This window comes from Eurosta solidaginis, chromosome 1 (assembly GCF_040869045.1).
Source record: "Eurosta solidaginis isolate ZX-2024a chromosome 1, ASM4086904v1, whole genome shotgun sequence".
Classification (NCBI taxonomy): domain Eukaryota; kingdom Metazoa; phylum Arthropoda; class Insecta; order Diptera; family Tephritidae; genus Eurosta; species Eurosta solidaginis.
The window spans coordinates 228,007,318-228,023,440 of NC_090319.1; the positions used below are offsets into that span (position 1 = coordinate 228,007,318).

The window sequence follows — 16,123 nt, forward strand, 5'->3', positions numbered from 1 at the left end:
TAATTACATTAAAGTACATTCTGCCTTAATCAGATCGATCGGCTACATGTTAAATTGCAGAAAGATTACATCACAATGAGGATTGTACGAGGCCACGAAATCAGCGGACAGGGGCACGCCGCAGGTAGAGGTGCTATCACCTCTGCTGTGGACGCTGGTCATCAATCAACTGCTCAGGCGATTCGATGAGGGACCCGTAAAACTTACGGCTTACGCAGTTGACGTTGCAATTGTCATAAGTGGAAAGTGCCTTCCAACGATTAGTTCTTTGATGGATCAAGGTCCCAAATTGGACCAGGCCTAAGGTAGGAGGGGTGACCTTACAGGAGAAACCTTGCACAAAATATCTAGGAATTATCCTAGACAGTAAGCTGTCATGGAAGCTCAACGTGGAGGAGAGGGTCAAGAAGGCCTCCGCTTCCCAAGGCAGTCGGTTCTATGTACCGGAGCGACTCGGGATTTTTCCTGACCAAGGACTGTCATTTCAGTGTGACCCCATTTAATTTGTTTCGTCCCTCCCACAAATTGTCATCCTCCCAGCAGCTCCTTGCAGCAGGACTGCTACATATTCTCTTACTCCGGAAAGGTATCGAACCCAATCCGGGTCCGTCTCCTGACCCCGGTCCTGAGAAATGGTTTTGCTGCATTTGCCAGAAAATAATCTTTTTAGGACGGTCATACTCTGTTCAGTGTGTCTCGTGCAAGGGATGGTTGCATCGGACAGGTTGTTCTGGGCTTGATCCCAAAACCCGACGTCCACGTAACTTTTATAAATCTTTTGTGGCTCCTTGCTGCTCACGCCCAAGGGCGTCCCGTAGTCTACGCCTAAGCGTATCCCCACTACCTTCCAGCAGCTTCGCTGCTCAGCAAGGCACAACAAATACCCGCTGCTGCTCGCGCCCCACGGCGCCACAAACTCAAACAGCTGATACCATCATAACTACTACCTTCGTAGTAGAGCTGGTAGCAATGCTGAGCATCAGCCCCTGCCCCCGTCTTCTTCTCCCCCCCTCTTTTCTGGCAGCAATCGTGCAGGTCAGGGAAACAGACTCTTAGTCCCTGCCTCCGTTTGCACCGTCTGCCAGCACAGAATATATAGGTTTGCGACATCCGCTCAATGCAGCTCCTGCCTTGGGTGGTGCCACTTTCCTAGATGTTCTGGTCTCCGCGACGGCAACCCCTCGACGGGTTTCATCGCGCCATGTTGCCAGGTCGCAAACCCAAATCATCCGGGTACCCCAATGCTTGCCCAAGGGCGCCCAGTCCCAAGGCCACAACAGCAATTGCGTCCTGGCCTTCCACAACCTAGGCGTAGTCACCCCTCACTTACCCCTAGAGTGGCGGCGTCACCCCTCATGCACTTCAGAATTCTGCAGTTCAACTGTAATGGACTAACTGGGAAGATTACGGAGATAGTCGATTTCATGAAGCGGCACAACATCCGCATTGCTGCGATTCAAGAGACTAAACTCACAGATAGATCTGCATTGCAGACCTGCTCTGGTTATAATGTCCACAGGAAAGACCGCGAGAGCGGAAATGGAGGCGGCCTCGCGTTTATTATACACCACTCTGTGCAATATCATATATTTGATCCTGGCATCGACCGCAGTGACAATGTCTTAGAACGTCAAGGCCTATCTGTCCGTTCAGGCGATGCAAATCTAGAAATCATCAACATCTACATCCCTCCTGTCACCTGTTGCCCCAGTGGATACCGCCCTAATATCGAGGCCTTACTCACTGGCAACAATCGCATTATCTTAGGCGATTTCAATGCCCATCACGACCTATGGCATTCAAACTTGCGGGCGGACAGTAGGGGTGAGATGTTGGCGGATCAAATAGACGAAACGACGTTCTGCACAATAAACGGAGACGCCCCCACACGTATGGTAGGAAGCTGTCATAGCTCGCCAGATATCTCAATCGTGAGCGCAGAACTCGTAAACTGCGTCAACTGGCAGCCGATGGTAACATTGGCATCCGACCACCTGCCCATACTTATTTCGTTCGAGCGTACCGCCGACTTCATCGTCACCGAAAAACGCACTTTCATAAACTTCAAAAAAGGAAAGTGGGAAGAATATAAATCTGCAACAGACAGCAGCTTTGCTGCCCTCCCTATCCCGACTGATGGCCGCCAAGGGGAGCGTGCCTTCCGTAAGGTCATTGAATCCGCCTCGGCACATTTCATTGCCGCCGGGAGAATTCCCGAAATCCGGCCCCACTTCCCGGCGGAGGCCGCGAGCTTAGCGAGGGAACGCGACCTTATAAGACAGCTTGATCCAGGCGGCCCCCAAATAAGGGATATAAACCAACGCATCAGATTGCTTGTGGACGAACACAAGCGGGCGAAATGGGAAGAGCACCTAAGAGGTTGTAACCTCTCTACCGGTGTAGGTAAACTTTGGTCCACCGTAAAGTCCCTATCGAATCCGACTAAGCACAAAGACAAAGTTTCCATCGTTTTTGGCGATAAGGTGCTGTCGGATGCGAAAAAATGCGCGAGCGCTTGCTGCCGACAATATATAATGCATCATACGGTCGACAAAGATAGACGGAGAGTCAATAGACGCGCACATAAACACAAACTCAGCGCGTCACCAATTACCATCACCGCTAGAGAGGTTGAGGACGCCATTGGTCGCGCTAAACCATCCAAAGCAGTGGGCCCAGACGGCATAGCCATGCCGATGCTTAAAAACCTAGGGAAAGAGGGTTTCAAATATTTAGCGCATGTCTTCAACCTGTCTCTTTCCACCTTTGTCATACCCGAGAAATGGAAAATGGCCAAGGTCGTCCCGCTACTAAAGCCTGGGAAACCAGCTAACGTAGGTGAGTCATATCGTCCGATATCTCTCCTATCGCCAGTGGCAAAGACGTTTGAAACCATTTTGCTCCCTTATTTCCAAGCACATTTGCAGTAGCCCCTCATCACCATGGCTTCAGAAAACTCCATAGCACTACCTCCGCGCTAAATGTCATTGGCACCCAGATAAATTGCGGTTTGAATCAATATCCCCACCATAGAACAGTACTCGTAGCGTTAGACCTATCAAAAGCTTTTGATACGGTCAACCATGGCTCGTTACTGCAAGACCTGGAAGGGTCTACCCTTCCCCCATGTCTTAAAAGGTGGACCGCAAATTATCTGGGTGGTCGGCAGGCATCGGTGCAATTCAGAAACGAAACATCAAAACAAAGGAGAATTAAACAAGGGGTGCCACAGGGTGGTGTCCTATCCCCGCTTTTGTTTAATTTCTACATATCTAAGCTACCTTCACCACCGGAAGGAGTCACAATCGTTTCCTACGCCGATGACTGCACAATAATGGCCACAGGCCCAGGCCCAAAGATCGATGAGCTATGCAATAAAATAAACGGCTATCTCCCTGATCTCTCCAGTTTTTTCGCCTCGCGAAACCTGTCACTGTCACCGACTAAATCTTCCGCGACCTTATTTACAACATGGACGCCCCAAATGTCGACCATATTGAACATCCACGTCGATGTCACTACGCTACCGACTGTCCTACACCCCAAAATCTTGGGTGTGACGTTTGATCAGGATCTACATTTTGGTGCGCACGCAACCGCAATTGTTCCAAGAATTCAGAGCCGTAATAAAATCCTCAAATCCCTTGCTGGCAGTACCTGGGGAAAAGATAAAGAAACGCTCTTGACCACATACAAAGCAATTAGCCAGCCGATTACGTGCTACGCGTCACCCATATGGTCGCCAAGCCTAAAAACCACCCACTGGAAGAAACTACAGGCCTGCCAAAATACTGCTCTCAGAATCGCCACGGGCTGTCTTCTTATGTCCCCAGAACACCATCTGCATAATGAGGCGAGAATACTCCCCATCAGGGAGAGAAATGAGATGCTGACCAAACAGTTTCTGTTGAATACCCAGAAACCTGGGCATCCCAACAGACATCTGATTGACGAACCAGCACCGCCTAGGGGCCTAAGGAGTCATCTCCGTAAGCATTTTGAGGAAATACGGCACCTGAGAACCCAGCCGTATGAAGCGGGAAAACACAAGCAGGTCCTTGGTGAACTCCATAGACAGGCGTCGGACCTTTATGTCGGGAATTGCCCGGTGAATCCAGTACTTGAAGAAAAATATCCAGAACTCGCAGAAGAGGAACGCATACTCCCCAGGGAAACGCGTGTCACTCTTGCTCAACTTCGTTCTGGATACTGTAACAGGTTAAACTCTTACCTATCCAGAATCAACCCCGACATACAAAATGTATGCCCTGCTTGCAATGTGTCCCCACATGACACCAACCATCTCTTTAATTGTAATGTGGAACCAACGCCTCTAACACCCCTTTCCTTATGGTCCACCCCTGTTGAAACGGCAAGTTTCCTTGGACTCCCGTTAGAGGATATTGATGACAATTTGTTATCGGTCGCGGCTATTAGGTGGGGCGAGCATTGCTACAACAACAAGGCCTCAACGGCACTCTATGCATGTAAAAGAATGCTGGGGTGTACGTGAGGCTTATCGCCCTCTCTTATGGAGTTCTTGTTTGGTGGAAAGCCACACAAAAAACAACATACCTCAAAAAATTAGAGGGGGTATGCAGACTAGCGATGCTTAGCATTACGGGAGCCCTGAAAACAACCCCGACGGCTGCACTGTATGCCATTCTGCACAAGCCACCTGTAGACCTGGTAGCAAAGAACATATCATTAACAATCATCAATCTCAAGACGAACAGACTACCTGATTCCCTATCTGCGCTTCAAGGGAGATCTTAAGACCACAGTAGAGGTGGATGTTTGGCCCAAGGGTGCGCAAATAGCGGACGAGGCGATACATGTGTACACAGATGGTTCCAAAGTAGTGGAAGGAGTAGGGTCTGCGGTATACTGTGCTGATCCGGAAATAAGCAGATTCTACAGGCTGCCGGATTACTGTAGCGTTTTCCAAGCGGAAATATTAGCCGTAACCAAAGCAGTAGAAACCCTGGAAGAGAATAGCTTGAGCTGCAACCGTGTTAATTTTTATATTGACAGTCACGCAGCAATTAAGGCAATAATTTCGCATAGCACAGCATCTAAATGCGTGTTAGAGTGTAAGCAGTCTCTGGAGAGAATCGGGACAGGGAGAAGCATACATCTATATTGGGTCCCAGGGCATATGGGAATAGATGGGAATGAAAAAGCGGACGAACTAGCTAAAAAGAACGCTTCCCTTGAAGCTTGCTCCGTAGACGTCCTAATTAGACTGGGCGAGATTAAGCGAAGGCGAGAAGTGCACATGATCGACCAAGCGGGAAAGGCGTGGGTTCAAGCGTGGGGCTGTAAAGTGTCGAAGATTATGTGTAGGTCTTACAACCTTAGACTAACAAAGTTGCTTCTATCATTAAAAAGAGAGGACTGTAGACTCATGACGAGTATTCTGACTGGACACTGCCTTCTGGCGTCACATGCCTTTAAATTAGGCTTGGTCAGTGATATCAGATGTAGGATGTGCGGGTTGGAGGAGGAAACGATCGAGCACACTCTGTGCTCGTGCCCTGCACTTGCCAGGCTAAGACTCCAGCTATTAGGAGTGACACAGCTGTCAGATCTAAAAGCAGGAAGTGGATTAAGTCCTAGGAATTCTTCTAGTATTTGCCAAGAGGACGGAGTTATTTTATAACATAGGTCCTGGTTTTTGATATGGTTTTTCATTTTGGTCGTTAAAACAAACTTCTGGTAACACTACGGACTCAATCAGTCTATGTGAGGTCCTCATGGACCGGCCAGTTCAACCTAACCTAACCTAATTTGGGTTTTGGGAATACAATAGATTATGCAGAAAGCAAAGATTTCTCAATTTTAAGAAATTATAAACATCGCATCAGAGCGTTTGTGTGGAAAATGAAGATATATGATCAAAATTCCTTTTAGAAAAAATGAACCGAGTCGCATTGTTTAAGGCCAGTTGTAATTTGTTTAGCGATATCGAGCCAAGGTTACCGTATATAAGCTCACTGTAGGAAATATGGGGTACAATAAGAGATTTTACCAACTTCATCTTGGTGTCTCGCGGCATCAAATAGGCAGTACTGTATAAACTTCGTAGAGTACTATAAGTTTTACCAATGACAAAGTTCATATGGTCCACACAAGTCAGAGGGGAGTTGATTTTAAATCCTAAATGTGAAAGAATATTTTGTCTCCATTAAGCATAATTTCAGGAAGGTTGTGTTATGGTCCACTTGTGAGGATTCACATTTTGAACACACTAGTGGGCTGGTGATAGGTGAAAAGGTTAGGATTCACCCTTCACCCATGTCTACCTGGGGCGGTTAAAACAAATTTTCTTTAATTTCGCGCGGGTGGCAACGCCGAGAATCCAATGACATTGAGGAGTTTTCTTTTATAACACATGGCTCAATTGTATGAGTGGCTCATATCATCAGCTGACTTTGTTTTCTTCCAATTCATTGGCATAGGGATTGTCAAAAGGAGATAGCTAAAACAAAATGCAATCAACACATTGGCAATTACTGTTGCTGTGGTGGTGAATATTTTTTCCGGCGCTTTAAGTTATTCTTATTGGCAAATTCATTCAACTTAGCGCATAATTCTCTCACGACACAAAAGTTGCTTCCTCTAAATTCCATACGCCTTCATCAACACGACGACTTTGAAATCGGAACATGGTATGTGTGACAGGGATATGAGCCAAACATGGGGTTGAACAAAGCGATATAGTGTTCACAACTCGAGTGGCTTCAACCAGAACATCGGTGTATCGATTTATCGGCGGGAACCAGATAGCGGAAGCATATACGGAAGTTGGTTTCTTTCCTTTCTGCTGGATTAGACACGAGAGAGGTTGGTTTTTTTTTCTGGTGCCGCAGATGCTGATGCTAAAGTTTTCAGTAAGGTGCAATTCGAGCTAATTATATTTTGGCATGTAATCGGGAATTTGAAGCAGCAATTAAATACATCGAAAGATTATGCTGAGGATGCTAAAGCAATTTCACAAATAATTGGTGGATTTGACATGGATGGTGCGCTTCTATGGTTATGGTGATCTGTACGAACAAGTGACATGCATCTATAATCTCCAATTTCTTATGTGAGTCACTTATTTTGCTACAAGCTGATAAAACAACGCATGCACTACAATTTTCAAATTCTTATGTGATTCACTTATTTGGCTACAAGCTGAAAAAAAGAAAACAGTTTGCAAAACCTGGGCAAGGGTGACCGTAATGCAGATGATATTTTCGAGGATCATTTAAATAACTTTAATCGGCAACCAGGACATGGGAACCGATTATACAAAGAATACGCCCATTATATTGATGCATTCGATCTATCAAGCTGCTTCCCCGTCGCTTATGAAAGCCATATCAGAAATTCAGACGCTATAAATCTGCACATTCGCCTGAGAACAGTAGGTGTCGATTGGGATCCTGGCCGTAGAACAAATCGTCACGTTGGCTACCAAATCAATACGATGCAATCATTGTTGCTAACGCACAAGCTGCCACAACATCTAGCAACAACAACCATTTCGACAGCGCCAACCAAACACGCCAACCGCCATCGCCAGTGCCAACCACAACCACTTCGACAGCGCCAACCACGAGCGCAACAACCACCAACTGCGCGTACCAGTACTACGCGCCAACCACCATCGCCAGTGCCCACAACAACCACTTCGACCGCGCCAACCAAACGCGGAACAACCACCAGACTTACCACCACCGCCAGTTACAACGAACACAGAAGGGCCGCTGAACATAGGCCTGCTGCTACTACCACCAACAACAACAACAGGCGGCACAGCAGGAACACTTACCAGCTACAGAAACAACAGCAGGGCCGGCGAACATAGGCCTGCTGATACAGCCACCAACTACAACAATAACTACATTTAAAACGGTGAGTTAGTTTCGTGAAACGGAAAACCAACTTTTTTTCTTATACATAAATTCTGAGCTCTCCTTTAGTTATATTAGCCTAAACCTAGAAATTCTGAAAACTATGTCTACATAAAGTTCGAGATTACAAATAGCATAATCTAAATTGTAAACCTTTACGCGCGCAATGAATAGTGCTAGCGTTTAATTTTAGATATTCCCAGCCAGTTTTCAGGCTGACTTTAGCATGTTATAATTTACAAAACAATTTAAAATCGCGGCTGAAAACTGGCGTTGAGAGATGGTATCCAAACTAATACATAATTATAATGAGTTATAATAAAGTATAACTATGTCCTATGTACTAGACGCTAGTTGCGTTCCTATAATGATAATATTATACTAAAATTAACTTAAATTTAAAATATTTCCATAGTACTTATCTAATTTGATGGTTTTGATCTATTTAGCAGTTGCATTAAGTAATGCAGCTAAGATAAAATTACCTTAAAATTAAATAAAATTACTATAAAGTAAATAAATCTAACGAATAAATGAACCAAAACCAATAAACCCAATAAATGAAATAAATAAAGAACTAAGCTAAAGGAATACCATAAAGAAATAAAATGCGTAGCTACAACAAATAACTTATAAATTTCATTCCGGAAGTAGATAAAACTTTACGTCCTACTTTTGCTTTGACACAATGTTAAATGACAAGACAATCAGTAAAATTTCTACTGCGTTTGTTTGTGATAGTGGAAGTACGTCGTGAAATTTTATCCGAGACCGCCCTTATACCTTTTATTATTTTGGGATCTTTTAAAGTATCACATATGAAGGGAAATTGTCAAAAGATGAATTTCTCGCATAATTTTTTTCTTTTTATGAATTGTTAGTTTGTAGGCTGGGAATTTGAAAATAACTGCAGTTCTCCATAAACCATTTGCTTCACTTAGAAAATAAGAGCATTAAAAGGTATACTGCCTAAATTTATAAAAACTTCAAACCCTTTATCAAATTCTTTTATTAATAAACATTCTTTTTTGCCTTCAAGTTAGGCATACTATATAACAATTGCGCTTAATTATAAGATACATGCATAATGTATTGTAAACAAAAGTTTGTAATAATGGGAATGCTGATGTCCTTATTTATTTAGAAGGCATAGGTAATACAGGTAAGGGGCCACCGAAATATAGGTGCGTCGGTGGCCATGGTTTTTGAGGGTGGGAATAGCACCGGGCGTTGCAACAACACCCGCGGCGCCCAATGTATATTCAGCCCTTTTCTTTTTTTACTTTCAGCGTGTTTTTTTTTATTTTGTTTCAGCGTTTGGAAACCGGTCATTTCCGGTTCGGTAACATTTTTTTTGCGCTAGATTTTTTTTGGAATTTTAAATTTTGTATGATTAACGGTCCTCCGTGACATCCGGTTCGAACGGATGTTGCTTCATTTGAATTGTAGCGTTTTGAAAGTTCTGCACTTTTTGCACCTTTTTAAAAGGCATGATAGGAATTTTTCTGGTTATGGCGCAGGATGGCAAGGTTGACAAGAACCCCGCCCAGCCGACATGACTAGCCATAGAGCACCACTGGATCATGCCGACTGCCTTCCTTGTTGCTCCACTAGAAGTATGCGATTCCATAAGAGTTGTTTAAGTCATACGAGGCGTTCGATATTGCTGTTACCTTTGATTTAGTTGCCTTAAGAGATAGTTTATTTAATTGAGCCGACTCTCCTATGCGTGTTAAGTCTTCATTCAGCCTGAAAAATATGTCTTCGGAAAGACCAATTGGACGAGACATGTATATTTGAGTATCATCGGCATAAAGATGAATGGAGGCATTGCGACAACAGGCGACTATGTCATTAATAAAAAGCGTAAAGAGTATTGGACCTAAGATAGATCCTTGCGGAACACCAGATGTTATGGGATTTAAATTTAATACTTTATCAGCACATTTTACTTGTTAAATCCGGTTACAGAGGTAGCTTTGCACTAACTTTATGGCGTATGGATTTAAGTTAAAACTAGTTTCAAGTTTGTGAATTAGTATTTCAAAATCAACTATGTCAAAAGCTCTTGAGAAATCCAAAAGCACGAGCACGGTAAGTTCATTATTGTCAAACGCTTACGTATATCTTCAAGAATCTTGAGCATGGATGTTGCACAACTATGCCCCCTTCTAAATCCCGACTGGACTTCGCATAGCAAATTATTATTATATATATGGTGAGTTATTTGCATTGCTAATAGCTTCTCAAACACCTTAGATAAGGCAGGTATAAGACTTATTGGTATAAATTCTTTGTAAGAACACGGAGACCTCGTTTTAGGAACCGGAATAATATTTGCAATTCTCCATTGACTAGGAAACCTACTAGACATAATTGTGAAATTAAAGATATGTGTTAGCGAAGCGGTGGCGTAAGGTAGAATAAGTTTTATAAATCATATGCTAAACCATCAATTCCCACGGCATTAGACTTTATAGCAAAAATAGCATCCAGCACATCGCTTTCGGTGACCACTGAAAAGTCAAAGGCACATATATCCAGTCTTCTGCCTACCAGGTTACAGCGATTCTGCCATCAATATCATTCTTATTCACATCAACATTATTTTTTCCAATATTATTTGTATTACGACACAAGAAATAGGAGTTCATGACATTGGGTCGTGGCTGCATTCAATGTTATCCTTTTTACAGACTCCAAAAGAGCGAAGATTTTTCCAGAGCACTTTCGTTGGAAAATTTGTATTAAATTTAATATTCAGGTATGCTACTTTAGCAAAGGGTAGCTTTTGATTTCTCAGAAGACGGTAATCTTCCCAGTGTTTATCATCGCGATATCTCTTCCATTTCCAGTAAGCCCTCTCACGTTTTTTTATGTGTTTCAAAACCTCCGATGTGAACCACGGTTTCTTATGACCCTGGATTTTAAAAGATTTTAGTGGAACAAATCTATCAAAAAGGTGCCAAACCAGGTTATTAAAATGTTTTACCTTCTCATCCAAATTTGAAATGGACAAGCAACCAATCCAATCAAGACGAGAGGCTTCTTCATTAAGTAGTTCCATATTTACACCTTTGTAATTTCTGTAGGTTATTACAGATTCGGGCTCTGCTGTATTAAATTTCAAATCATAGCATAAGAAGAGCATTTCATGGTCAGAGATACCATCCATCGGAAGCTGGTCAGTATAATTGATATAATTAATATTGTTAACACACATTAAATCTAGCAAACTAGGCTTACTATTAGTAGCAAAACGGGTTGCAAATCTATTTATAATTTTTAAGTCACAGGCCTGAAAATTATTAATAATACTTTTACTGCGGGAATCACAGTTAAGCAGATCTACGTTAAAATCTCCACAGATAATGACGTGCTCATAATTTCAAGAAAACTCAGTTATTTTGTGAAAAAGATGTGTTAAATCGTTAGACCTGTTCGGGTTATAAACACAAGCCACAAAACACTTTGTACTTGCAACGCCTATTTCAATAAAAACACATTCAACCTCGTTTGCATGCCCTGAACGATAAAGCACTTTTGGATTTAAAACAGCTTTGCAGTAAATTGCAAGACCACCACCACGTATGTTATCTTTTCTGTTATTTCGCAGCTATTCATAGAATAAGAATCATCATCAACGTTGGATTTGAATCAGGTTTCCGTAAGGCAAATTAAATCAATATTTTGATCGGCAAATAAGTGCCATATTTAGGTTAGGTTGGGTGGTAGCTTCCCTGATAGGGGAAGCTCACTTGGACAACATGACGGTCCGTTGTGATACCACATATAATAAACTAAACTAACGGTGACGTAGATATAACTACTTAGAGAATCGTTGGGTAGCAACGATAAAGTTCCGAATGATCCCGATCTCAACCTTGGATAGCTCCTCGGGAGATCCAAGTGAGTCACGACCGAAATACTTTCGCCTAGTTCTGGCAAAAGCTGGGCAGTCAAGCATAAAGTGATTTAGTGATTCCATCTCATCATCCTCCATACAGCTGCAGCAGGATGGAGTTTCCAATATATTGAGACGTACCGCATGGATACCCTGCCAAAACCACAATGACCATTGATAGGTGAGCCTTAGTGAACCCAATTATTTCAGCAGACCTCCTGCCATCCACTTTCGGCCAGAAAGATCTTGATACCCTGCAAGACGTAGTGTCCGCCCAACGTTTGCTGAGCTGACTCGAGGCCCAGCTATGGAAGAGCAATCCAGAGGTGGCTAGCGGAATCCCGAAATCCCTACAGCCATCATATGTGTCATCAGTGACATATTTAATCTGTTATAACTTTCACAAATTTCCCCAAAATGCATCGCACATGTCCACTGTCAGTGCAATTATTGGTCAAGTTAACCAAACTCACAACAACGAAGCAAAATGATATCAACAAAGCAGTAAGGGGAGGGAAGTAGAAAAAAGAAAAGAACATTATGAAATGGAAATAAACTAAAAACTAATAACACATAAAGCATTGCATTGCAAATATGAGTATGCATTGTTTTTGTCATTGCTCGCTTACAGCAATTTGATCAGCGCCCTCTTTGTCACTGATTTTCACTGCTTCACCTTGTTGACGTGTACGCACATATACATCACCACAGAGAAAACAGAAGTAAGCAACGCACGCTCGCCTTATGGGACTTCAGTCGGGATGGGGAGAGCAGCAAAAGGATTGATTTTGTTTCTATAGAAAATATATTTTAAGATATCAATAAATATTAAAATATATTTGTATTAACGAACAGAATCTTTATTATAACCACAAAGGCCACCACCCTTACCCCTTGTGCGATCTTTCCTATGAATGTTGTAGCCATCGCAAGTTGGAGGACCGATCTTTGTTTCTTGAATTGCGGGTATACGGATATTATTCATGTAGTCAACTATCTCTGCGATCTTTCTGGTTAATTTGTTTCAATTAAGTTGCAGAATTCTGAAGTGAAACGGGCGGGCAGTCGTCACTCTGGGAGTAAGAGATAGGTGAAGGCGCCTTGAAGGATATAGGCTTTGTCGAGTGTGCTGTCCGGTTAGGATAGGTGGGTACTTGTGTTTTGGCAGCACGGTGCAACGAATACACCGGTCGGACGGTTGCCATTTCTAAGCCCAGAGCATCTATGAAGGTCGCATCGGGCAAGGTATGAACTGCATAGACCGATGTCGCGATCGTAAATTTCTTAGCTGGCAAACGGAGCACACGGTGTGAGGGACTAGGAGTTGATGACTCCTTCTGCGAGTGCATGTGTCGGAAAAGGAGGGGATGGACGGGGGTAAAAGCTGGTGATCGACATTGCTACTGTCCATGCTACGTAGATTGTAGTGATGAGTAACGCGGCTGCTTAGCTGGAGGCGTCGTTTGGCGCAATCAACAGCGGACATTTGAAGTGGCCTGCTGGGCAGAGAGTGAACCGCGGGACGTCCTTGGGCGTGAACAGCAGGGAGCCACACAGGTTTTGTAGAAATTTCGGGTGCGAAATAGAACAGCCCGGACGATGTAACCATCTTTCACACGTGACACTGACAGGAGTATGACCGTCTGAGATAAATCCGTTTCCGACATATGCAGCAGAACCGCAGCCTGAGACCGGGGTTAGGTTCAATACCTTCCCGCTACAAGGTGCTGCTCCGAGGATGACAATTTGTCGGAGGGACGCACCAAATTAAAAGGGGTTACACTGAAATTACCGCCCTTGGTCGGGAAAAAAATTTCGAGTCGCTCCGGTTCATAGATCTGGCTAGCGTGGGAGGCGTTGGTTGGGTCTTAAAAACATACGGGCTGCAGGCCTGTTAAAATGCTGTAATCAGAACTGCCACGGGGTGGCCCTAACCCATGACCCCTCACCCCTGAACATCATCTACATAGTGGTGCCAAAGAGCTCAACACTAAAGAGCACAACGAAATGCTGAACAGGCAATTTTCGCTAAATTGGGCACCCTAAAAAACAACAGCTCGATGATGTAACCCCGCCCCAAAGATGGTTAAAGGAACATCTCTATAAGTACTATGATGAGATCCGGCACCTGCCAACACAGCAGACAAGCATAGCGAGGCCCTAACAAAATCCATACAGAATCGGTAAACGCCTTTGCCAGGACTTTTGATATAGAAGAGAGCATACTACCAAGGGAGAAATGAGTCACCCTGGCCCAACTTCGTTCTTGATACTCTAACATGTTAAACTCTTACTTGTCGAAAATCAATCCAGTTATGCGTAATGTATGTCCTCCATGCGATGTGTCCCCACATGACACCAACCATTTTTTCAATTGTAATGTGGAACCTACGCCTCTAATACCAATATCCCTATGGTCCGCCCCTGTTGAAGCTGCCAGTTTCCTTGGACTTTCTTAGAGGATATTGATGACAATTTGTGAGTGGTCGTGCCCATTGAATGGGGCGAAGCACTGTTAGCACAACAACATGGATCGGCGCTTCAGGATAAACGTATCTGGGCAAGCATCCGAGTGTAATTCTGCCATGAAAAGCTTCTCAGTGAAAACTCATCTGCCTTGCATATGCCGTTCGGGGTCGTCGTAAAACATACCCATTTGTAGGAAAAATTAAATAGAGCACGACGCGAATTGGAAGAGAAGCTCTGTCTAAAATCTCCGGAAGTTATTGCGCCTTATATTTATTTTTTTATTTATTCTTACATTTTTTATTTTGTTTTTTCTTAAGCTGATTCTATTTTAAAATTATTAATTCTCAGTACGTTGAGTTTTGATTTAATTAAAATATATTGACATTAATAACAACAGCAGCTTGAAACCCGGTGTAAATTTAGAATTTTCCATGGAAAAACTTCTCAACTCATAAATAATTGAAATTGAGAATAAATATGAAAATATCCCAAGAAACATTTCTCTAACGGAATGTTTATTGGCTGAATTGTGTAAAATAATTATATATTTAACATTTATGATTACAGAAAACATATTGTCCTGCAACTAATAAGGAGCAGTCTCTAAAACAGTTCTCTAAAGAATTTAAAAATGTAATACAGAACGCTGACGTTATATTAGAAGTAGTAGACGCGCGTGACCCACTTGGAACTCGATGCATCGAAGTAGAACAAGCCGTGCGATCTGTGCCTGGTAATAAGAAACTTGTATTGGTATTAAACAAAGTTGACTTGGTACCTCGTGAAAATCTTGACAACTGGATCCGATATTTCAGAAAGAAGGGTCCAGTAACTGTGTTCAAAGCTTCAACACAGGAACAGCAATCAAAATTAGGGCGTAGGAAACTTAATCACACTAATACGGAAAGGTCAATGCGGGGATCGGTGTGTATTGGAGCTGAGCTGCTTATATCAATGCTTGGAAATTTTTGCCGTAATAACGGGATCAGGACATCAATACGTGTTGGTGTAGTTGGCATACCCAATGTTGGAAAAAGTTCTATAATAAATTCACTGACCCGTGGTAAAACTTGTGCCGTTGGTTGCACTCCAGGTGTCACTAAGTTAGTTTAAAACTGAAATTTTTAAATAAAAATGTATAAATGTTCTGTAAATTTCAGGGTACTTCAGGAAGTTGAACTTGACTCCAAAATAAAACTAATTGATTGTCCAGGCGTCGTATTTCCACACATTGGAAATGGAAATACGGAGCAAATGGTCTTAAAGAACGCTCAACGTGTAAGTACCGTTAAAGATCCATTTACACTCGCTGAGAGTATACTGAGGCGTGCTAGCAAAAACTACTTCTGCAATCTCTATGACATAACGGAATATGCTAGCTTTGAAGAATTTTTTACGAAAAAGGCAGCTCGAATGGGTAAGTTTGATTAATCTTGTAAAATATATGCTTTGGAATTGAATCGGTTATATCAGAAATCACATTATTTTCCGCTCTATCTAATAGGCCCTATAGATAGGAAAATTTATATATCATCGACTTAGAGTGTAAACCTTTTAAGTACCATTTTTGCCCAAAATTACTTTTTGATGCAGTGCGATAGAGCAGGACATCCTACATCAACAAGGCAAAACACTAACAACATCTAGTCGCTTCCCAAGGCAGTCGGTTCTATATACCGGAGCGACTCGGGATTTTTCCCGACCAAGGACTGTCATTTCAGTGTAACCCCATTTAATTTGATGCGTCCCTCCCACAAATTGTCATCCTCCCAGCAGCTCCTTGCAGCGGGATTGCTCCATATTCTCTTGCTCCGGGAAGGTATCGAATCCAATCCGGGTCCGTCTC

General features: G+C 42.9%; 1 protein-coding gene across 3 annotated transcripts in view; it reads left to right on the plus strand.

Moving 5' to 3' along the window:
• Positions 1 to 16,123, plus strand: part of Ns1 (Nucleostemin 1) — a 607,795-nt gene that overhangs the window by 88,459 nt on the left and 503,213 nt on the right. For all 3 annotated transcript variants that reach the window (XR_010948775.1, XM_067760204.1, XM_067760205.1), the window contains exons 3-4: positions 14,845 to 15,380; positions 15,438 to 15,694. Coding sequence is in view for 2 of the 3 variants with exons in the window: in XM_067760204.1 (XP_067616305.1) it covers positions 14,845 to 15,380; positions 15,438 to 15,694 (793 nt within the window). In the remaining variant the exon portion in view is untranslated. The remainder of the gene's footprint in view (positions 1 to 14,844; positions 15,381 to 15,437; positions 15,695 to 16,123) is intronic.